Source organism: Camellia sinensis, chromosome 1, assembly GCF_055761805.1.
Source record: "Camellia sinensis isolate YWXY chromosome 1, ASM5576180v1, whole genome shotgun sequence".
Classification (NCBI taxonomy): domain Eukaryota; kingdom Viridiplantae; phylum Streptophyta; class Magnoliopsida; order Ericales; family Theaceae; genus Camellia; species Camellia sinensis.
Window position 1 is genome coordinate 151,177,944 of NC_138961.1, and position 23,418 is coordinate 151,201,361.

At 43.4% G+C, this 23,418-nt stretch overlaps 1 protein-coding gene across 1 annotated transcript; it reads left to right on the forward strand.

Moving 5' to 3' along the window:
• Positions 1-303: 303 nt before the first annotated feature.
• Positions 304-4,483, forward strand: LOC145798689 (uncharacterized). The gene is made up of 3 exons (XM_082887297.1): positions 304-3,579; positions 3,662-3,760; positions 3,980-4,483. Exons 1-3 carry the CDS (start codon positions 3,142-3,144, stop codon positions 4,316-4,318), a joined length of 876 nt encoding a protein of 291 aa, XP_082743423.1. The 5' UTR covers positions 304-3,141; the 3' UTR covers positions 4,319-4,483.
• The last annotated feature ends 18,935 nt before the right edge of the window (positions 4,484-23,418 follow it).

Sequence of the window (23,418 nt, forward strand, 5' to 3'; positions counted from 1 at the left end):
AGCAACACATGTTCAAAACGATATTGAATGCAGACAATCACGGCGTCGATAGAAAGGTGCATCGCAATGCGAGGAGTAACGCGCGTGACAATACGGGTTTAGCACGAGGATTTGACAACACCTGTGAAACGTGCACAATAGTATGAGTGGTGTGCATGAGAATGCAAGCGACGTGCATAACAATGCAGAATAAATGTGAATTCGAATGCGAATCTGTCGAAAAACGACGAGCAAAGAAATGCGAGTTTTCGATGAGGGTGACTCAATTGCTACCTCCGGTTTACCTCCCGGAGGGGTCGCAACATGTTCAGAAAGGATACATCTCACTTTTGACGAGCAATGATGACAGACGCACTGAAAATTGGAGTTGACGTTCCGGCGGCGCGATTTTGCGACGGAAAGTGCACTTTTCTTGTACTTTTTCAGGTCCCGGGGACTCCAATCCTTCCCAAAATTTGCAGAGAGCTTGGTGGGCACTTGGGGAACACCACCAACCAGGTCTTGTCCCAGGGAGAGGCCACCGACCAGCTTTTTGCAAAGGAGGTGGTCGGCCTGCCACAAAAGGTAGCCCAAATCCGGGGTAGTTTAGTTTTTTTGCTCCCATTTCTTTAAATACACTCGGCCAAACACTTTTTCCTCACAACTCCAACTCCGAAATCAGTCCCTCTCCCTTCCTAGAGCATTCTCCCTCTCAGATCTGCGCTCTATACGCGTTTTCCAACGCTCCACGCAAGTTGTTTTCGCGAAATCTTTCAGTTTTCATCACTTTGGACCGATTAAATTTTGATTTCGGTGCTTCTTTTCTCATTTTCACCACTTGAGGTAAGTTTGTCTCAACATTTGGAAGATTTCCTCCGGGGTTGACTTTTGTTGACTTTTTCATTTCCCGAGAGTTGACTTTTGTTGACTTTTTCCAATTTTGGCTCATTTTGCTCATTTTTGCAGATTTCCTGAAATGGCCGGTCATTTTCCTCACGGTGGAGGTCCTCCGGGCGCCGGGGATGATCCCGATATTATGGCTCTACCCCCGAGGGTTCGACCTTTCATACCCGAGAGCTACGCCCCTCGGGTACATATCTTTCCGAGGGCTATTTTTTATCACTTCACTGATTTTGACGATCGAGCGCCTGGGGATCTGCTCTTGCGAGAGCCGGAGTCTCACCTCTCTCATGAGGCACGAGAGGTATTTATTTCGCCCTTTTTTACATTTCTGCAACGTATTCCGCATTTTTGTATGATTCATGCCTCTTGCTATGCATATCTGCTCTTTGTAGCACGTAGCTTGTTCTGACGCTTAGCCCATGATAGAGTATTCTGTTTGCGTTTTGTACGCTTGAATTTATGATCACGTGGCCTATGACCTGATGGTGAACACACACCACACATATATGTTGACAGTTGAACACAGAGCCCAAACTCTGAATTTCTGAGCACGCAGCCCATTGTTGAGGTGAACACACAGCCTACTTATTTTGAGAGTAGAACACACAGTCCAAACTCTGAATTCCTGAACACGCAGTTCATTGTTGAGGTGAACACACAGCCCACTGATTTTGAGAGTAGAACACATAGCCCAAACTCTGAATTTCTTGAACACGCAGGCCATTGTTGAGGTGAACACACAGCCCAAATATTTTGATGTTGAACACCCGGCTCGAACTTTGGGGTGAACACACAGTCCACTGGTTTGTTGAGATCTGAACATACAGCCCAAATATTTTGATGTTGAACACTCGGCTCGAACTTTGAGGTGAACACACAGTCCACTGGTTTGTTGAGATCTGAACACACAGCCCAAATATTTTGAATTCTGATTTGACTTTGCATATAGCTTATACATTTCATTTGCACGCAGCTTGTATATCTCATTTGCACGTAGCTTGTTTATTTCATTCTGAAACTGAATATATGTATTCACTGTGAATGCAGGTGTCCTCCCGTGTTACACGGGGATACGGCTCCATCGTCGCGAGAGAGTGGTACGCGGAGCTCCCAGAGGCCGTCCGCGATTGGGTTGATCTAGCAGGATTCGGGCCCTTCTGTGCGGGGATATCTCGTTATCCAGCTAGCAGGACGTTGATGGGAGCCCTGGTGGAGAGGTGGTGGGACACCACCAACTCCTTTCATTTCTTATCCGCCGGGGATATGACCATCACCCCTTTTGACTTTGCCGTATTGACTGGCCTTGACGTGGGAGGCTGGGCGATCCCATATGACGAGGACATGGGCCAGTGGGAGGCCGCTTGGATCTTCTTACTGGGAGCTCGTCCACCGGTCAACCGATCCTCGGGCCGAGTCCGGTACACTTGGTTTTCTTCACATTTCAGGCATACTGAGCCCGAGACTCTGGAGGAGATTACACAGTACGCCTGCGGGTTTCTGATGTTCCTCTTCGGAACCACCCTGTTCTCCGACAGGGCGAACACCGTTGGGCTATGTCTGCTGGGTGCCTTGGCAGACCTCACACAGGTTAGTCGGTATGATTGGGGTGGCGCCAGCTTGGCTACCCTTTATTGCTATATGAGTGCGGCCTCCCGTAGACGGGGGAACATAGTTGGCGGCTACTGGAGAGCCTGGGAGGTACCTTCTGCCCTCTTGATTTACATTTCTGTTTTTCAATGTATGTATATTGCACACACGGCACACTTTATACTCTGTCCTGACATCCTGCACTCAGCATTCTGTATTCAGATTCTGCACTCAGCATTCTGTACTCTGATGGCTTTTGCCCTATTTTCCACAGTTATGGGTCTTCGCGTACTTTCCGACGCTAGCCCCGGAGCTCGAGGTGGAGGCGCCCCTTGTGACCCCTTACTCGCTTGTTTTCGAGGGCCAGTGCCGGCCACGGCCTCGGGAGACTCTTCTCTACCTACAGCAGTACTTTGACACGGTGCGGTCGTCAGAGGTAACCCAAAACTCCCAATTCCCAGTGTTTTCATCTTTGGTTTATTCCGTACATCTACGTTTCTGATCAGCTTATGCTTTGGTTACCCGCAGATTACCTGGCAGCCCTGGTTGCCTTTGGGTGGGGACCTTCGATTTCAGTTTGCCGGAGGGTGGGGCTCTTCCCGGTATAGGATCTTATTTGAGGGGCCAGTGGGTAGGGCCTGGTTCCTGGGGGAACGCTTCCTTCGTCAAACCATGGGCTTTCCTGAGCCGAGTGTTCCCTCAGCACCTCCGGACGGGATGCGGCTCGCTGATAGGCTTACTTCCCAGGGTGTCATTGACGCTAGGCCGGGCACTGATGCACTGCTGTATATAGAGGACGGGGAGTACGTGACTTACCGTCACACCTACTTGATGCCTCCGTTGACAGGTGTCCGTACTCCCTCGAGGAAGTCCACTGACACGCCGTCTTTGAGTCGAGCTCGGGCTACAGGCGCCCCTTCTACTAGCAGGGCTGGTACATCGAGAGGAGGGGTTGGACTGGTCCCCCCGATTCCTCCGACTCATCATCATGCCGGATGGCCAGACATGCAGACCGAGTTGACAGGATGGCGATACGGGACCTCCTACACGATTCCGATAGAGCCTCCCATGCCTGATCATCGATATGTCATTGATCCCGACTCACCGCCGGTATGCCCCACTGTTTTTCATCTATCATTCAAACACTTAGACATTCCTTTATTCACTGATGATTATGAGCTTGTATCTGCAGCCACCCAGAGAGTACATGGAGGGGGTGATCGGATTAGTGGCCTCACTCGAGGGCATGGTCTTGCGGAGAGAGGCGCAGCTGTCCGTCATGGGTTTCCAGGTACTCTTTAGTTTTTCTATATTTATCGTATTTCTGACGACGTGTTGACCTTGAACATTTTACTGCTTTGATTGATTGTATGTGTAGAGCACATCTGACACATCACATTCATATACTGTATCTGCATGCATCCTCATTTCATGTAGTTTGCTTGTATCTGTATCTGATACACACATTTTGAGCTGATGTATTCAAATTGCACTCTCTTTTTATTTTCAGATGCCTCCAGTATATCCGCCACAGACCGGGCCATCTCGACCTTCTCGGGGAGCCGAGCCATCTCGGCCTTCTCGCGGGGCCGGGAGAGGGGAGTCGTCCCGCAGACGCAGGGCACACATTGTAGAGGAGGAGCCTGATGAGGACGAGGAGGAGGAGGAGGCTACAGATCGTCATTCAGAGACCTCTGCCGACAGAGAGGAGGGTTCCGACCCTGGTTCCGGCAGTGGAGAGGAGGCTGAGGAGGATCCTGAGGATAACAGCTTCGACTCAGATGGTACCGGTGGTGCAGAGCCTGTTCCGCAGAAGAGGACGAAGAGGGCCTCTTATTCCTGCTCTTGAGAGCATTGGTGCAGCTGTTTCCTGCTTTATTTATCTTTTTACTAGTAGTTGTAGCACATTGTACATTATTAGGCAGTTTTATTTTCTGTAAAACTTGTACATTTGCTGTAAAATGTTGTAACAAAGGAAGCATGATGGAATGAAAACAGCTTTTTTTTTGAAAAAGTGTTGTACTTTATGTTCTCCGCATCGTATCGCATCATTTTGTGAGTAAAGAGATTGAACGGTAAATGTGCATTGTGTATGTGCCAAGTCAGGTAGCGAACCGACACGACAAACTAAACAACCTAACTTACTAAAAAACAACAAAAACCTCGGCAAGTTTACAACTCGATAAGCAAAACACAACAAAATTGATAAAGAGTAACAACTCAAATGCACAAGACTCGGCGACTCGATTAAACAAGACTCGGTAAACAAAACAGCTCGACCAACAAAAACAACAACTCGATAAGCAAAACGACAACTCGATAAGCAAAACAACAACTCTATAAACAAAGTGTATTTCGGACGATCTGGGCGACAGGATGCATCCAAAACTGAGGAAAACGCGTGCTTTCAACACTCCCGGTACATAGAAATGCTAGGGACTTTCTTCCAAAAGGGTAGAACAGGACCAAATACACAGATTGCAGCATGGCCGGCCACCTTTGGGAGCTGGCCGACCAGCTTTTGCATTTGAGAGGGGGAGAGGTGGCCGGTCTACCAGAAAAGGTGGCCGGCCGGTCCCTTTGCTCAGGCACCACCAGTTTTTCGACACGTGTCCCTCCGAACAATGCTTTATCCCCTTTAAAAGTCCTAGCTCCGTGGCTTATTCCTTTCATCTCAGTTTTGCACCAAAATGGAAGCGTTTCTCGTCGAAAATCTCATAGCTTGGATTGCTTCTTTAGACGGCTCGAAAAAGTTAAACTTCCGGGGCTTTGGCTTGAATGCACTATTCACGCTGAGCCGTACTCCGCTACACCTTCCTTTCCTTCATGCCGCGGTAAGGTTTTGGAACCCAGTAACACACGTCTTTAGCTTCGGCGGGCAAGAGGTATGTCCAACTTTCGAAGATTTTCAAGCTTTGATGGAATCCGAAAGTTGTGAAGAGATCTTGCCTCAGTTTCGCTTTGGTCACGCCCAAGCTTTAGAGCGGATGTGTGGACTTACCACGCATGACGCTCGGTCTCTGACCTGTAATGGGGAACTGGACATCCTCGGATTGGTTTATCGCTTTTCTGACGCCGGTGACCGTGGCGACCATCATTGGCAAGGTTTCCGACAACATGCCCTTTGCTTGTGTATGCTATCTCACTTTCTGCTTGTGTCGGGCTTCGGTGGATCTAGCATTCGCCTGATTGAAGTTGCTCAAGGCTTGAAGGATGGAAAGAGTTGTATTGCGATGACACTGGCTGAGACGCTGATGGGCTTGGAGGCTTTCTATCGCCGGGAGACAATCAGATTTGCGGGGAGTCCACTACTACTGCAGGTAATGTTTCCCACCCAATCTCACATATGTAATGCTCACATCACTCGGCCCTCAGGCTCGGTTTTTCTCACAAAACCCTTGTCTTACTTTTCTCTCATCGTGCATCTCTCTATTCTTTATTCTCTCATTTTTTATCCCTTCCCAGGTATGGTTGATGGATAAATTGCAAGTTGTGGACTCTTGTCCAGCCTACTCAGCTCGCGGCTACTTCTTTCGACAACGCCTAGTCGATGCCTTTGATGAGGGATGGTGGTTCGACTGGATGTGCAATTTGTTTGCAGATCGCATCGCCTGGCGCTGCCGTTGGCTCAATCTCCCGGCAATGAGCTATAGTATGTTCCGGCAGACCAGGATCCAGTTGGCTGGTCTGACTCACTGTGTATTCCACTTTCCGTTCTGGTTCCAACGCCAGTTTGGTCATGATCAGACTTGCCCGCCAGAGGGGATAGAGTATTCGGCTGCCTTCCCAGTTCGAGGTGCATAGCTTGCCCCATATGCTACAGCATGGAGGACGAGAGAATTCCTGGCCCCCGCTTCTACTTTCAGTTATACTTTGTCTAACGAGTGCTTGGATTGGCCCAATGAAGAGGCACAGATCGGGCCCAGCTCGGTATCAGAAGCTTCGACCAGCTCTGGGAGGGGGCGCAGGGACACCTGACTTGACTATGCCCCGGATTTATTGCTTTATTAATACTTTCAAGTTTTCTTTATGAATGTAATAAAAAGCAACTTCGATTGTATGCAAGAGCAGGAGAACTCTGTTTTGAAATCAATGAAATTGAAGGTTGTGGTACTGAAAAATTTTCCGCTTTGGTCCAAAAAATGGTCTTAGTCGTAGAAAGATTAATTTGAACAAAGTCAACTTTTATTAAAACTTTTCAAAACCATTTTCGATATGGATCAGAACTGGACACGCCTGAGATCTGTCACTGAGATGCACAACCCCGGATCCCTGCAACTGGAAAGTTGCCCCTAGTCTGAAGAGCGCTGCGGCACTGCATGGCAACGGAAAGTTGCCCCTAGTCTGAATAGCACTGCACCGGAGATTCCAATGGAAGCCCTTAGATGCTGATAGACAAAGATGACTGAGATGATCAAATGGACAGAGTTGATCGGGGAAAAGTTTATGGCTGAACTTCAGGATGAAGTTGCCTACGTATCCCGAAGATGGGAATCAAGCCTTACGTAGTTCAGGCTTAGGTTCACTCGAGTATTTTCACTCTCCTTTTACGCTCTGACTTTTGCCAAGGCCGCCCTTTGCGGGTTTTCAACCTTGCGAGCTCAGTTTTTATGTTTTCCAATTTTTCAATGCTCTAACTTTTGCCTAGGTCGCCCTTTCGGGTTTTCGGCCTAGCGAGCTTCTCAGGAGTAATATTTCTTCAACTTGTCCATGTTGATCGGTTGGGAGAATTCTAGGCCATCTAGGTCCATCAGAACCACAGCTCCACCTGACCAGATAGCTTTGATGATGTAGGGACCAGTCCAATTGGGTTTGAACTTGCCCCTTGGGTCGTGGATGGGAGCTCGGTTGTCCTTGAGCACCAAATCTCCTTCCTTTAGATTCCTGGACTTAACTTTCTTGTTGAAAGCTCGAGCAATTCTGCGCTGATAACCTTGAACATGGTACAGTGCTTTCAGTCTTCTCTCATCAAAGAGCATGAGTTCCTCGAACCTGTTCTGCTGCCAATCTGCTTCGGCTATTTGACACTCAGCCAATACTCGTAATGACGGAACCTCAATCTCGATAGGTAGAACAACCTCCATCCCATAAACCAATGAATACGGAGTCGCTTCGGTAGAAGTTCTAATTGAAGTCCTGTAGCCCCACAGAGCAAATGGCAGCTTATCTGGCCAATCCCGATAGGTTTCCACCATCTTCTATAGTATGTGTTTGATATTCTTGTTGGCGGCCTCGACCGCTCCGTTGGTTTGCGGCCGGTATGTGGATGACTTATGAAAAGCCACGTTGTATTTCTCCAACAAGTCAATCACTTCCTTCTTGAAGTGGGAACCGTTATCCGAAATGACCTCGTTTGGGACCCCGTAGCGGCAGATGATGTTGTTTCTGATAAATTTCGCAACGTGCGACGCCTTCAACACCGCATACGATTGGGCCTCGACCCACTTCGTGAAATAATCTATTGCGACCAAGATGAACTCATGCCCATTCGACCCTTTTGGAGTGACAGCCCCGATCACATCGATTCCCCAAACTGAAAATGGCCATGGTGAAGTCATGTTGTACAGCTTTGATGGCGGGATGTTCATGCGGTTTCCGTGGATCTGACACTTGTGGCATCGCCGAACAAAATCGATACAATCCTCCTCCATGGTGGACCAGTAGTAACCCTGTCTGAGGATCTTTCGTGCTAGCATTACTCCATTCATATGTGCACCACATTCTCCTCCGTGGATGGCCTCCATCAGGCGCTTCGATTCCTCGGCTTCAACACACAGCTTATGCATTCCCAGATGACCTCTTTTATACAGCTTACCCCCACAGATGATGAACTGAACGGCCATTCTTCTGATTGCCCTTTTATCCTTGGCATTTAACCCTGGCGGATATGCTTTCTTCTCCAAGAAATTCCAAATGTCATAATACCAGGGGTTTTCATTCTGAACTTCATCTATAGCAGCGATCGACTCATAGGCTGGCGCAAATTTATGGTCAATGATGACTGGACGCATCCGGACTCCAAATGGGATGTCTATCATGGAAGATAGAGTTGCTAAAGAATCTGTGAACCTGTTGTTCTCTCTTGGAAGATGAGCAAAGTTCAGCTTTTCAAACCGAGGAATTAATAAGTCCAAGGTCTGGTGATACATCATCATCTTTTCTTCTTTGACCTTCCAGTCTCCTTTTGCTTGAGACACAACAAGGTTCGAGTCCCCGATGACGTCCAACCGTCTTGTTCCTAGTTCTAGGGCTGCTTCTAGATCGGCAATGCATGCCTCATATTCTGCTTCGTTGTTCGAGACTTTGAACCGGAGTTTGAAGGCTAGAGGGATACGGGAATTGTCGGGTGCTATCAGCAGCACTCCTATTCCATACCCGTACTGATTTGACGCTCCGTCAAAGTATATCGCCAATACTCGTCGTCGATGTGCAAAATGGCTTCATCTGGGAATAAGTATTCAACTGCTTCACCCCATTCCACTGGATGATCGGCTAAGAACTCTGCCACTGCCCTCCCCTTGACTGACTTGCGTGTCACATATTTCAGGTCGAATTCAGAGAGCAACAACAACCAACGAGCTAGCCTACCCGTAAGTGCCGGTTTCTCGAAAAGATATTTGATGGGATCGAGTCATGAAACCAACATTACGGAGTGAGCTAACAGGTAGTGCCACAGCTTCCTGGTAGCCCATACCAAAGCTAAGCAAGCCTTCTCCAATGGCGTATAGCGAGTCTCATACTCTAGCATTTTTTTGCTTAGCTAGTAGATGGCTCTCTCCACCTTGTCCTCTGACTCTTGTGCGAGCATACAGCCCATTGTGGTCTCGGTCACTGAAAGGTATAATATCAACGGTTTCCCTGGCTCTGGCGGTGACAACACAGGTGGGTTCTGCAAGTATTCTTTGATCTGTTCAAAAGAAGCTTGGCATCGGCCGTCCCATTGGAATTTCTTGCCTTTCTTCAGGAGACCAAAAAGTGGTTCACAAGTCAAGGTTAATTTTGAGATAAACCGTCTTACGAATTGCACTTTACCCAGAAAGCCTCGCACCTCTTTTTCAGTCCTTGGTGGTGGCATTTCTAAGATGGCCTTGATTTTTGAAGGGTCAACCTCGATGCCCCTTTGTGTAATCAGAAACCCCAGCATTTTTCCCGTTGTAACACCGAGCGTACACTTCTGAGGATTCAGCCGCAACTGAAATTCTCTAATCCTTTGAAAGAACTTTTGCAAGGCGGTGTAGTGGCCCTCTCTTTCTTTGGACTTGACAATCATGTCGTCCACGTACACCTCGACCTCTTTGTGGATCATATCATGCAATATTGTAGTCGCGGCCCGTTGATATGTAGCTCCAGCATTCTTTAACCCAAACGGTATCACTCTGTAGCAGTAAGTCCCCCACGGGGTGGTGAAAGCAGTATTTTCCTTGTCTTCTGGTGCCATCACTATCTGATTGTAACCTGAGAAGCCATCCATGAATGAAAGCAAAGCATGCCCTGCTGTGAAGTCCACTAACTCATCAATATGCGGCAAGGGAAAGTCGTCCTTCGGACTAGCTCTGTTCAAATCCCTGAAATCCACGCACACTCGGATCCTGCCATCCTTTTTTGGCACTGGGACGATGTTGGCCAACCAAGTCGGGTATTCGGATACCAGCAGGAAGCCTGCGTCGATTTGCTTGGTGACCTCTTCCTTAATCTTGAGAGCCCAGTCCGGGCGAATCCTCCTGAGTTTCTGCTTGACGGGTCGGGCCTCGGGGTCAAGAGGGATCCGGTGCTGTACAATCTCAGGATCGATTCCAGGCATGTCTTCGTAGGACCACGCAAAAACGTCTTTGAAATCTTTTAATAAAGCGACTAAGCGCTCGCGTTCCTCTGAAGACAACGTGGACCCGATCTGGACCAGCCGCGGGTCCTCCTCAGTACCAATATTCACTGTAGTGATTTCATCAACTAGGGGTTTAACAAATCTTTCCTGCTCTTGTTCAATTAAACGTTGCAAAACCGGAGGAACTTCGTCCTCGTCGTTTTCATCAAAATTTTGAAAGTCTGAGTTAATGCAATAAATCAAGGGCACAGAAAAGTACTCAGAAACCACAGCTACTTGATTCTCATTAAGCACATCCAAATCGTCCGATTCCTCGGTTACAACAGACTCAAAAGAGAAAGAAAAAGACGATCTGGACAAGACTGTGGTATCCAGGTTATCATCCCTAGGATTACCAGACTCAGACTCAGTCGAGCTGGAACCTGATTCCGACTCACAAGACTCGGTGGAATCAGATTCCGGCTCACTACCTGACTCGGTATTGCTGGCCAAAAATCCCTCTTCATACTGCCAAATGAGAGAGGGTGCGATAGATGCATCCAAAATAGTTACTGGCGGGCTCGCAGCCGTTCCATTCCCGATCACGTATACCGAGAAGTTATCCCCCAAGCACTCCTGGTCGATCGGAGGATCTGAAAGCAGACATGCCAGTGTTACCCCCATTTCAAGTTTGGTGTCCTCAGACTGCACTTTCTTACTCTGCTCAACCTCAGCTGATGGGTCTATCTGCTCTTCGGCAACGTCATCCTCGGATAACTGCAGGTCAAAGAAAATCTCAAACCCCGGCACGCGCTTCCTCTCCGCGTTCAGCTACGGCTCTGGAAAGCCGCAAAATGGAAAGTCCTCCCCCTCCCGGACGAAGCGTCCATTTAGGGTACCCTGAATGGGCCTATGCATCAGCTCAAAAGGCTTCCCAGCCTGCTTTGCTCTGGCTCTTCCAGCCATTTCCTTTCCCTTCCTCACCCAGTCCTCTTTGGTGGGCAGATATCCCAAGCCAAAGGTATGAGGGTTGTGTGGCACTTCGGCCAATGCTGCGATGCCCTTCCGGCCGCTCTTTCCCAATCCCATCCCGGGGATGTGTTGTAGCTTGTTCATGAGGTATACAGATTGAGTACTAACATACACTCCCTCATTAACAGCCATGATGTTCTGCACAATTCGGGCCTCAGCCAAAGTAAACCCTGATAAGAGCAAATCCTCCGTGCCATGTTCAATTTCCAAGACTGGCGTAGACACCTCCGGCGGTGGATGGATTGACGAATTCTCAAAAACAATAGCTACCCTTTTCCCGTGAGGGTACTTCAGCATTTGATGCAAAGTGGAAGAGACTGCCTTGACCTGGTGCAACCACGGTCGCCTCAAAAGTAGGTTAAAGGTTGCGGGAACGTCCAAGACATGGAATTCAATGTTGTGTTGTCCTGGACCAACCTGGGTCTGAATTTTGACAGTCCCCAACACCTCTCTGCTGGTGTTATCATAGGCTCTGATCACTTGAGTAGTCGGCACGAAGTCCGCGGGCTTCAACCCGATCGCATATGCCGTCCTTGACGGGCATACATTAATGGCGGATCCCGTGTCGATAAGAGCCACTGGCACCCACTTGCCTCTACATTCCACGGAGATGTAAAGGGGTTTGTTATGATTTGCGCCCTCAGGCGGCAGTTCTTTATCTGAAAAGGTTAGTGTCGGGGAACCTCATCCCGGAAAGACCAGTCCAACCAGCTGCTCTGGTGTGGTATCTATAGAGAGTTTGGCCTTGTCCATAGCAGATAGGACAGCCTGTCTGTGCACTCGTGAAGCCATAAGCAGTCCCCAGATGGAGATGTCTGCTTGTATCTTCTTTAACTGCTTGAGTACAGCCTACTCTTCAAGCTGTTTCTCCTTCTGTTTCTCAGCTTCTTTATCCTTCCCAGATGCCTCTGGCTGGTCCAGGTGCGGGGGCTTGAAATACCGCCCGCTTCTCGTCATATGGTCGACCTCTCCGACATACCAGGTGTCATCTGGCTGGTTACTTCCCCAATCTTCATCTGTGTGGGCAAGACATAAATCATCGTCTTCCCACCACATTCCGTCGGCGGCTGACAGACACCTGTCCGGCCCCGGTATGTTTGTACTCTCAGTACTTTCAGTCCACATGCCCATAGCATCTTCTGTTCTTGTGTCCATAGCACCCTCGGCCCCTTCATGGGCTTTTGCCTTCCTGACTACTCTTCGGGGAGTGTAGTCCTCTAATGATGGCCGAGGAGTCGAATTGCACGACTCAATATGAAATTAATGCACATATAAACACAACAAGACCTAAACTCCACCATGGATAATCCGGAGTGTCGGCGACAGGGAATTGAGACACGCTCCGCCACTCGGAGTACGAAACGTCCCTCGTTTCTCGTGCTCGGGCTAACTCCTATCCCAAACACAATGCGATATGCATGACATGCATGAATGCAACTAATATACAACCTAGCATGTACGATGTTATGAAATGGCATACACGATGCACGAGGTAACATGGCATACACAATGCGCTAACATACAACCTAGCCTACGCAATGCTATGAAATGAAATGGCATACACAATGTACAATGGGCTTACACCAACATGAGTGGACCTCAGCCACACTCACATCAGTAGCCATAAGATGAAAAATGAGACACTCGAAATGCGTGCACACATGCACGTAAACCGAGGACCGATCCTAAGGCACAAATGCCACTCTAACAAGGCATGGCAAGGCATGAAATATGGCATACAAACATGCAAGTTTCAGCACTGAAATGTGATGCAAAATGATCCCAAAACATGGAAACATGGCACCCGATGCATGGAATGGCCCCGAAACACAAAACTAGGCATACGCATTGGCCTATAGCTATACAAAACATGCATTATTTTATCATGAAGCATGAAGACAGATGCAAAAAAGTCCCAAAACATGCATATTTACAGTTTATAACAAGCCTAAAAAATGAACACAAATAGGGCTAATCTATCATGCAAAAAATGGCCCTAAAATAGAGATCAAACACAAAGGGACAGCAGCTGGCCCCAAATGGAAAATATCCCTTCAACAAAGTTGGAGAGGGGCTCAAAAAAAGGCACTTTACAGTTTACATCAAGCCACGAAAATAATCAAAAATAAGGCCAAACTATCATGCAAGAAAAGGCCTAAAAGAGGGGTAAAGAGACAAGTGACAGCTGCTGTTCTCAAACAGAGGAGAGCCCTTCAACAATGTTTAAGAGGGGAACAAAAAAAGATATTTCACAGTTTATGGAAAAGTCCAAAACAACTCACAAATAGGCCTAAGATACTATGCAAAAATTGGCCTAAAAGAGAGATAAAGAAGCAAGTGATAGCAGGAGGTCTCAAACTGAGGATATCTCTTCAACAATATTGAAGAGGGGCTCAAAAAAAGTTATTTTACAGTTTATGGAAAAGTACAAAACAACTCAAAAATAGGCCTAACATACTATGCAAAAATAAGGCCTAAAAGAGAGTTAAAGAAGCAAGTGATAGCTGCTGGCCTCAAACAGAGGAGAGCCCTTCAACAATGTTGAAGAGGGGCTCAAAAAAAGTTATTTTAAAGTTTATGGAAAAGTCCAAAACAACTCAAAAATAGGCCTAAAATACTATGTAAAAATAAGGCCTAAAAGAGAGTTAAAGAAGCAAGTGATGGCTTCTGACCTCAAACAGAGAAAGACCCTTAATCAAACATGAAAAGGGGCTCAAAATATGACTATTTACAATTAGGGTCAGAGCCCAAAAATGCAAGAAACTACGGCTTATAGATGAAGCAAGAAAAGACTAGAAAAGGGAAGAAAATGACTCACCCTTGTAGAACCAAACTTCAGCAGCTTTTGGACCAAGGAAAGGTGCTCCTAAACTCTGAAAAATAGCCTCAAGTTGCTGGAAGTGGAGTGTGGGTTGATAGGCTATGAGTTGGTGTAGAAATGGTGTAGAAGCAATGGTATTTTGAGGCTTGGAGTAGAGAGAGAGGGAGGCTTCAATGCAAGAGCTCCAATGGATTTTTCTAACCTTCTAAAATGCAGCTGGGGGTGCTGGTTATATAGGCAAAGGAGAGGAGAAAAAGGGGGGAAAACAAATTCAAATTTCCCCCCAAAAGGGCACCCCCCCGGATACAGGGTCTGGGGGAAAACAAAATACACAGCTGGAAGGAACCAGGTGAGGGGATTCTGGCCGACCAGGTTCAGAAGGTTCAGGTGGCTGGCCGGCCACCTTTCCTGGTCGGCCGACCAGGGGTCAAAAGGGTCAATCACAATTACTGGTCGGCCTACCCAGAAAGGTGGCCTCCCATGTGTGCACAACACAATTATGTGGTTGAAATCCAGAAAAAGTGAACCAGGAGAGAGAAAAGACCATTTTTTAGAGGGGGTCAAAAGGGTCAGGAACAATTACTGGTCGGCCACCAAATATTGGTGGCCTCCCAAGTGTGTACAACACAAATATGGGGTTTAGGGTTCAAGAAAGTGGCCCCGGGGTGGTCAACATTGGCTTTTAAGTGAGGAAAACGGGCGTCGGAGGGCGATGAAGGAATAAAGATGGCTTTTCGGAACAATTGCTGGCCTTCCACCCTCCTACAAGCTTCCTAACAATGAAAATAAGGTCTCCACCAAAAATGAACCAAAACGGAGGTTCGGGGGACCGAAACGCGTGGCCCGGGGCCCCGAAAATGGGCTGTTAAGCACCGGAGGTGGCGTTCGACCACGAAGTTGGTCTCTCGGGCCACAGTGTTCCTTAAAAGGGAGGAAATAAGGTGTATGCCAAAAACCGGAGCAAACGGAGGTGGTTAAGTGGTCCCGACCGAGGCACACGGTCGTCGGCTTCGAAAAACCAGAAACTGGGCTCCAAACGGGAAAAATGGCCTATGACCACAAAACGTAGCCTACGGCCACTGAGAGATGATCTACGAGACCTCTCCCTCCCTTCGGGAAGAGAAAACAGAGAAAACGGAGCCTGGTTCGCAAACCGAGGCAAGGCATGAAAGAGTCCGGAAGTCCGAAGGCAAGGCTCGCAGCCGGGACTCTGAAACTTCTGAACGAGCACAATATGCAATATCACCGAGCGCTCAACTGGTGACGTCTGAGTCTTAAGGTCGGTCAAAAATGGGGTGTCTACAGTTTGCAAATAATAGCCGTTGAGACAAAAGAATAAAAATAAAAATACAACTATTAATTTATAGCTATTGTTCTGTACTTTTTTTATATTTAAATTTCTTTATTTTATAGAAAAAAAGAGCATGATAACTCTTTTGCATTTCCAAGACACCATCGCCACCATCTACTTACCCACAATCCAACGGTTGAGATCAAGCATCTAGAATCATCCCCTTTATGCATTCCAAGACAACATCTTTCTCTCTTGTATCCAAACCAGTCGAAAGTGAGCTTCTCTCTCTCTCTCTCTCTCTCTCTCTCTCTGGTGTTCCATTTTCATCCATAGAAGAGGCAACTCGCAACTCCCTTTCTCTTCAGGGCCGAGACTAGATCGCTTACTAGGGTTGTTCAAGATCGACAAGCCGTGCTTCAAGACCTTGTTGGAGTGTTAAAGCTTGAGCTTTCGAATGAGACAAAGGTAGTCCCAAGCCCCTCCTCCTCCGTTATCCACTTGATTCTCCAACTTGTTCACTTGTGCTTGTTCTGTTTTGCTCACTATTTTTACCAATCCCTTCAAAGATATATCATCTCTCTCTCTCTCTCTGATTTCCATTACCACCACTAGCGCCGATCACCCATCACCGATCGTGAAGTTCGATGGAACACTAGTGTTTGAAACATCACTATTTGGGTTTGATAGAACACCACCGATTGCGAAGTTCGATGGAACAAGCCCTAGAGGTCGATGGAGGTTGAGATGAAGAACAAGTTCATCAATCATGCTGGAATCCAGGTATTTATTTTCTAAATTCATTTCAAAAATTTATATGAATTTGTGAAATTTGGGTTGATTTGTTCTTGACTAAAATTTGGGTTTGATTTGTTCTAAATTGATTCTGAAATTTGGGAAATTTGTGATTTCTTCTTGATTGAAATTTGTAAAATTTGTGAAACTAGTTTTTGAATGATCATCCTGAAATTGTAGATAGATTTTGTGTTTGGAAATTCAGTTTTTCTCAATTCTGATGAACTGTACAAAAATAAACGAATGGTGAACATTCTGTGATAAAGGAATTCTATTTTTTAACAAAAATGTTGAAAAAATTAATTTTTTTTTTTATAAAGATTTTGAGAGGTTTTCTTGGTGAATTCATTTTGTTTCTTCGACTGATTTGGAGCCAAAATCTATTGATCTTTAATGAGGTGGCCTGTTTGGTACTTACTGTTCTTCCTGTCAAATTTGACAACAGAAATGACATCTACTAGATTTGGCAAGAAGAATAGCAGGCCATTGGAGACCCCTTTTTGGTCACTCTTGCTAAATTATAATTTTGGCGACTTCTTTGGCAGCTCCATTGGAGATGCTCTTAACCATTATTCTACGTAGTAATAGTTGCTACCGATTTTTATTCAATTTATTTTGGTGTGCAAACGACCTACCAATTTTTGGCACCGTTGCTGGGGACTTCCAATAAGTTATTTAATTTAGAGATTTTAATTATTATTATTGTTTGTTATTAACTTCTTTTTGTGTGTGTGTGTGGGTGTGTGTGCACAGATTGTCTTATACAGTTGAATTAAAAAAAAAATAAAAATAAATAATTGATACTGTGACACAGAGGAAATACCCATACTGGACATATACCTTGTGGACTAATTACCTGTGCTGGACAAATAATAATTGTCCTCTACAGTAGTCCAAATATTATTTGTCCAGCACAGGTAATTAGTCCACAAGTTATATGTCCAGCATGGGTATTTCCTTTGTGTCATGGTATCAATTTTTATATATATTTTTAATTTTTGTTCTTTTTAATTCACTTGCGTAAGACAATTTGCACAAAAAAAAAAAAAAAAAATAGTAACAAAAAAAAATTGAAATCTCTAAATTAAATGACTTACCAGAAGTTCCCAGCAACGGCGCCGAAAATTGGTAGGTTGTTTGCACACCAAAATAAACTGAATAAAAATCGGTAGCAACTATTACTATGTAGAATAGCGGTCGAGAACGGGTGTTGCACAACAGAGACTTGGACAAGTTATTTTTAATTTAAAGATCTTTGCCTTGAAAATAGAAGGTGAGAAAAAGAAAAACCTTAAAGTTTAGAATCTACTAATAACCTTGTAATTGGGGGTTGTTGCATTTAGATTGTAGAAAATCATTGAGTCGGGTACTGCGATGTATCTTGGTCGAGATACATAACTTAAAAAGGTTTGTTTTTTTAAATCAGAAAGTCACAAATCATCTTTTCTTAGCACGGACTGTCATCACTAAACTATGGTTGATGCACGATTTGTCTTACTATGTATGACTCGTTTAACAATTTTAAAACTTAGACAGTGAAAACAATTGTATAACATATGTTCACGACCAAATGAATACATAATTTGATAAAACTTTATTTGTTTATAAATCTGAAGTTATACAACAGTACCCAAATCAATTAAAACTCTACAAAATTAAATACAAATTATCCCAATCACTTGATTAGAGTTCATCTTAACTCTAAAATAAGGAAGTTAGTTCCTCATACCCATATAACTACTACTCTAAAAAAGAACACTCTGCAAACTTCCACTATTTATATCAATCTTTCTCTTCCTTCTCTTTGACCTTTCTGAACTCGCCTCCAGCTTTTCTTCCTCCCTCTCCTCTTTCTTGCTTGGCCGAACTTGGCTTTTTCTAGACCTGCAATCAAAGAAAATAAATAAGTAGATAATAATATAAAATATAATATATATATATATATATATGTGGGTAAATTATATTGATACCTAAGGTTTGGGTTTAATACATATCACCCCGACGTTTGGAAAATTACATTCCTACCTCTGTGGTTAATAGTCTTATTTCGCAATCCCTGCTTATATATAAGGTAACAACTCTTAGTAAAAAAATAGAAGAAATTACATTGAAAAAAAAAAAGTAAAGTAAAGTAAAGCAAAGCAAAGCAAAGCAAAGGAAAGAAAAAAAGAAAAAGAAAAAAATAAAGCAAAGCAAGAAAAGAGAGAGTGTATGAATTCAATATCTTTTTGATACTAACTTTAATTCTGTCTAAATAATTACAATGACAAGGGATTAATGTAATTTCCCAAACGCCAGGGGATGGTATTTATTAAATCTAAACCTCAGGGTGTAAGTGTAATTTACTCTCTCTCTCTCTCTCTCTATATATATATATATATATATATTAACAATAGATAATAGATATGATAATGATGACGATGATAGTTGGGTCGATGAATTGGTTAGTGGATTTCTCCAGCATTCTATCTTCTTCTTTCTTTTTGTCTTTTTCTTTTGAATGGCAGACTTTCAACAACTCTACCGTTTTCTTTTTATTTTCTTTCTTTTTATTATTATATTATGTAGCTGATCCCATTCGATGAGATTTAAAGCTTGGTTTAGTTTGGTTTGGTTTATTATTATATTATGTATAAATGATGATATTAGATGTTGGATAATAGATATGATGATAATGGTAGGATGGATTCTGCACCTCCACCGAGAGATTTTTATTTTTATTTTTGTGTTTTATTATATTATTTTATATTATAATATAATATTAAAATATATTATTTATAACAATTTATCTACAAATCAAAATTTGTACAAACATATAAAATACACAAAAGTAAAATAATATAAATTAATAGACTAATAAAATATATTTTAACTGGTCAAATGTGTAACATTTGGGTTCAGATCAAAACCTTTAGATAGGGGATACAAAACTTTGTTTGGTTGAATTTTCAAACTCATTTTTCTATACATACTCTACAACTCGATTTTCAATATCCCTAATATTGTTTTACATAGCTAAAATTATGAAAACTCTAGAACAATTCCGAGTGATAAATTTGGTAATAATGTGGAGTTAGTTTTTTAAAAAGCTCTCAAAAGCTTGCATATCTTTGGGTAATCGGAGTTGTTCGAGAATGGAAATCAATATCTAGAGCTTCTTGGTGTTTTGAAGATCAAAAAGGTTGACTGGGTTAGACTATGCTCATGGAGCTTACATAAGTCAACAAAGATAAGTGTTACTGAGAGGGTAATTTATATATAAATTGGGCCGAGCTAGGTAATGGGCCATTCTGTGGGCCACGGTAAGAAGGACTGAGTAAAAGGGCCTTGTAATTAGTCCGGTTTGAAGGAGTTGGTGGTTAGCTCGGTCACCACGGTTGGCGCGGTAATAGTTAGCTCGGTCATACCATGTTAAGCCGAAGTAAAGTGGGTTTTCCTCAGAACCTTGCTATTGGTTAGCTCGGTCCAAGATCATTGTGGATAGCACGGTTTCAGACAACCCAGTTGGAATATGTCAACCGAGGTACACGCGCAGTGAAAGGAAGAACCGAGCTAGTTGGAGCTCGGTCTAGTCTGCGGCTTTAGCGTAGCCATGTTATCTCGGTCGTAACATCCAACCATGGTAAAACCATCTCACTTGGTTTAAGCAGTGAGGGGGGTGTTGAAGGATAAGTATTATCTTTCAGGAGTATGATTTCTAGAAGGACTCTACATGGAGGAGTAAGAGTCCTATTAGGATTGTGCCACACGGAACCTATAAAAGCTTATAACATCACTTATGGAGAGGTAACGCAATTTTGATTCTTGAATACACAGAGCTTTTGTCTATTTGTCTATTTTGCTGACTTAGGCATCGGAGAGGTATCCGGCACACACCCGCCGGCGAGCTCACATTTGTGTTTTCAGGGAGTAAAGCAGCGTCATACGGAGGAGCGCAGACTTGATCAACAGGATTATACGAGAAGGTTTATTTCTTTCCTGTACAGTTACCTAGGTAGGCAACCCAAGAGGAGGTGAATTGGGTTAATAAAAATAAATGCATAAATTTAAATTTGATAAATCAAGTAAATAAATTTCTGCAAGCAATCAATAGCAATGAAAACAAAAGAGAAAGGAAGGAGAGCTTAAACACAAGGATTTATAGTGGTTCGGTATACCAGGTCTACGTCCACTCCTCAAGGTTCCTCCTCGAGAATTTCTTCACTACGAATGCCCTACAGGACTTACTTTATCTGTTGAGGACCTCTCAACTAAATGCCCCACTTTACAAGTTTTCACTCAAAATAAAAGGAATAAAAAAAAGAGGTACAACAGTCCTCTTTTACAAGATTTCTCTCTCAAAAGATATATATGAAAGTGTAAGAACAGAGGGAATTTGAGATACACTCAGAATAAACTCAGATGTAAAAGTGAAAGTAGAAGTGTAATCTGCAGCAAAGATTGATTAGGAATAATGCTTGAATGCTCAGAGTTCTTCAGTGTTCAGATCTTGAGAGGTACTTGCGTTTATAGACTTCAATGTCTTCTAACCATTGGAGGAGAACATGGGTGATGTTTTCTAGTCATTAGAGCAGAGCATGGGTGTGTATAGGCTATCATCAAGCCTTTGGAGGTGGAGCCTCCTCAAAAGATGTGATGCCTATGCTTATAATTCAAATCTTGGTAGGTGGAGATAAGATATGTCTCCATGCTTTTTACTTTTTTAGATTTGGGAATGGTGTGGATAGGATATTCTTCCTCCACTGAGTCAAAAGTTGCTGCTTATAACTCTTTTTAAATAGAATAAGACTTGTCTCCTTAGAGATGTCAGAAAAGTCTGCTCATAGATCAGAAATGACGGCTAGATTTTGAAACCTAGATTTAAGGGTACCGACCCCTGCAATTTTGTTGTCGAACCTTTTCTTTGTTTTCTTTTCTGCCTTGATTTCCATAAGTTCTTGGTGTCGACCCTCACTTAAATGGGTGTCAACCCTCTGCGTTCTGAAAGGCTTAAATTTGGCCACTATCTTTTAGTGTCGACCCTATCTTGTCTTGATGCCGACCCTTTGCTGCTAAACAACCTAAGCTCTGTTCACTGTCTTTTGGTGTCGACTTTGTCATGTCTTGGTGTGACTAACCTAAGCTTTGTTCACTGTATTTTGGTGTTGACTCTGTCATATCTTGGTGTTGACCCTTTATTGCTGCAAAGCCTAAACTTTGTTCATTGTCTTTTGGTGTCGACCCTGTCATATCTTGGTGTCGACCATTTGACCTGTTTTTTTAGCAAGAATAACATTGTGCAAAGTCATACTAATTCTATTGCTTTGAGGTGCCAATATAATAATTATGCATACATTCTTTAGAATCATTGAAGAGCAAAGTCATGGAAATATTTTGAAAACTTTGAATAATTGAATAAGCTCAAGATATTTGTCAATAATCAAAATCAATAAAATTGAAATGTAAATAACCTTGGGGCTAACAATCTCTCAGTTTTTGATGATGACAAATATAAGTGAAGTTTTCAAAACATGACTTTCAAGATAAAGGTTTAAGAAATAACTTTCAAGAAGTTTTTGAAATAATGGATTAAAAACAAGGTCGAAAAACTACCCTTATAAAATGGGCTTCATGGCCAAAACATTTTTATTTTAAAACTCAATGAGAAATCTCCCAAAAATATAATCCAAGAAGATTTTCGCACAAATGGAACGACTTGTTGATTAATTCAGATAATATATGGCAAGCTCTCCCTGTCAATATACAGTAGATCTTTTGCAAATTAGAGCTAATCAAAAATCAATTTCATTGAATGAAATCACAAGCTATTCTTCCATCAAAACAATTTCCTCACTCAAGCACAAACAATGTATATCAATCACTATGTGTTAATGGTAGTGTATAATAAATTGATAACACATATTTCATATCCATTAAAGACTATCCATTCAAGACAATATCACAATAAAAATTATACCGGAAATTGTTTGGTTCTACCATGTGCAAAAAGGAATTGTTTGTTCTACCATGTGCAAAAAGATATAAGTTCACATACATGTGCAAGAAGATAAAATCTATCCAAGTGAGAACATAAAAACTGCAATTCTTCTCACATTTTGTCATCAACAAAAAAAGGGGCAAAGAGAGAAGAAAAGAGGACTAGCGAAAAGGAGGAGGATCTTGAGGCAATGTGGAGTTGCTTCACGCTAACCTTGCACAAACCAGAGCATGAATTTATGAATTTGTTCACCAAGATCGTCATCCATTCGCTGTTGAAAAAGCTAATGAAATTCCTCGTTGGAATGCTTGAGGCCAAAAACAGCTATCACAATGTTCTTAACACTTGACTTGGCAGCTTCAATTGCTTGAGATTGCTGTACCCTCATCTTATCGATTTCTTATTGCATAATTTTTTGAACCATGGAAGCCAATTGATCAACCTTTTGTGCTAGATCAGATGAAGATAAAACAAAAGCAGCCTGAGAAGATGATGGAATATCTAACACTGGTATAGATTGGCGATTAAGATTAAGAGTATTAAGCTTGGAGTTAAGTTCAACAATCCCTATCAGCAGTGGTCCTTGAACCAAGGAGTCTAGATGATCAATTTTTGTGGAAAGAGAGGAAAGATCATGAGGTGAAACAAAAGAGGAAGGACCAGGGGTGGAGAGTGTCTTAGAGAAAAAACTTGAAAGGTTAGGATCAGTGGAGAGAGATGGATCAGGAGTAGGTGGAGTAGTGACATGTTTTTTAGTTTTGGTCCAAACATTGTCAATTAAAGAATAACGTATGTGGTTAAGAGTTTCTGGGCCATAACAAGCAGAGTCTCTAGGGATTTTGTCTTCACATTTGAGGTTAATTTTGAAGTGTTTAAAGATCTTGGTGAAAATCATTCCATAGGATAGGGCTTGGTTGTTTCTTTTATGGGCATCAATAATAACTTGACAAACCAAATTCCCAAAATCTATAAGGTATCCAGTGGAAATGGCCCAAAGAAGATATGTGTGGCCATAGGTGACTGTATCAAATCGACCAGATCGGGGAAGGATGTTATGGTTTATAATGTGATGCAACAGTCTCAAGAGATAGGTCTTTGCCCAGAATGGTAATGTGTTTATCTAAGGCTGGGTTATTGGTCAGAAATTGAAGACCTAGAAGATGAGAGTAGTTAAGAGGACTTTTACTTAAGGATGGAGAGACACGATGACCATCATTGAATATTTTCAAACT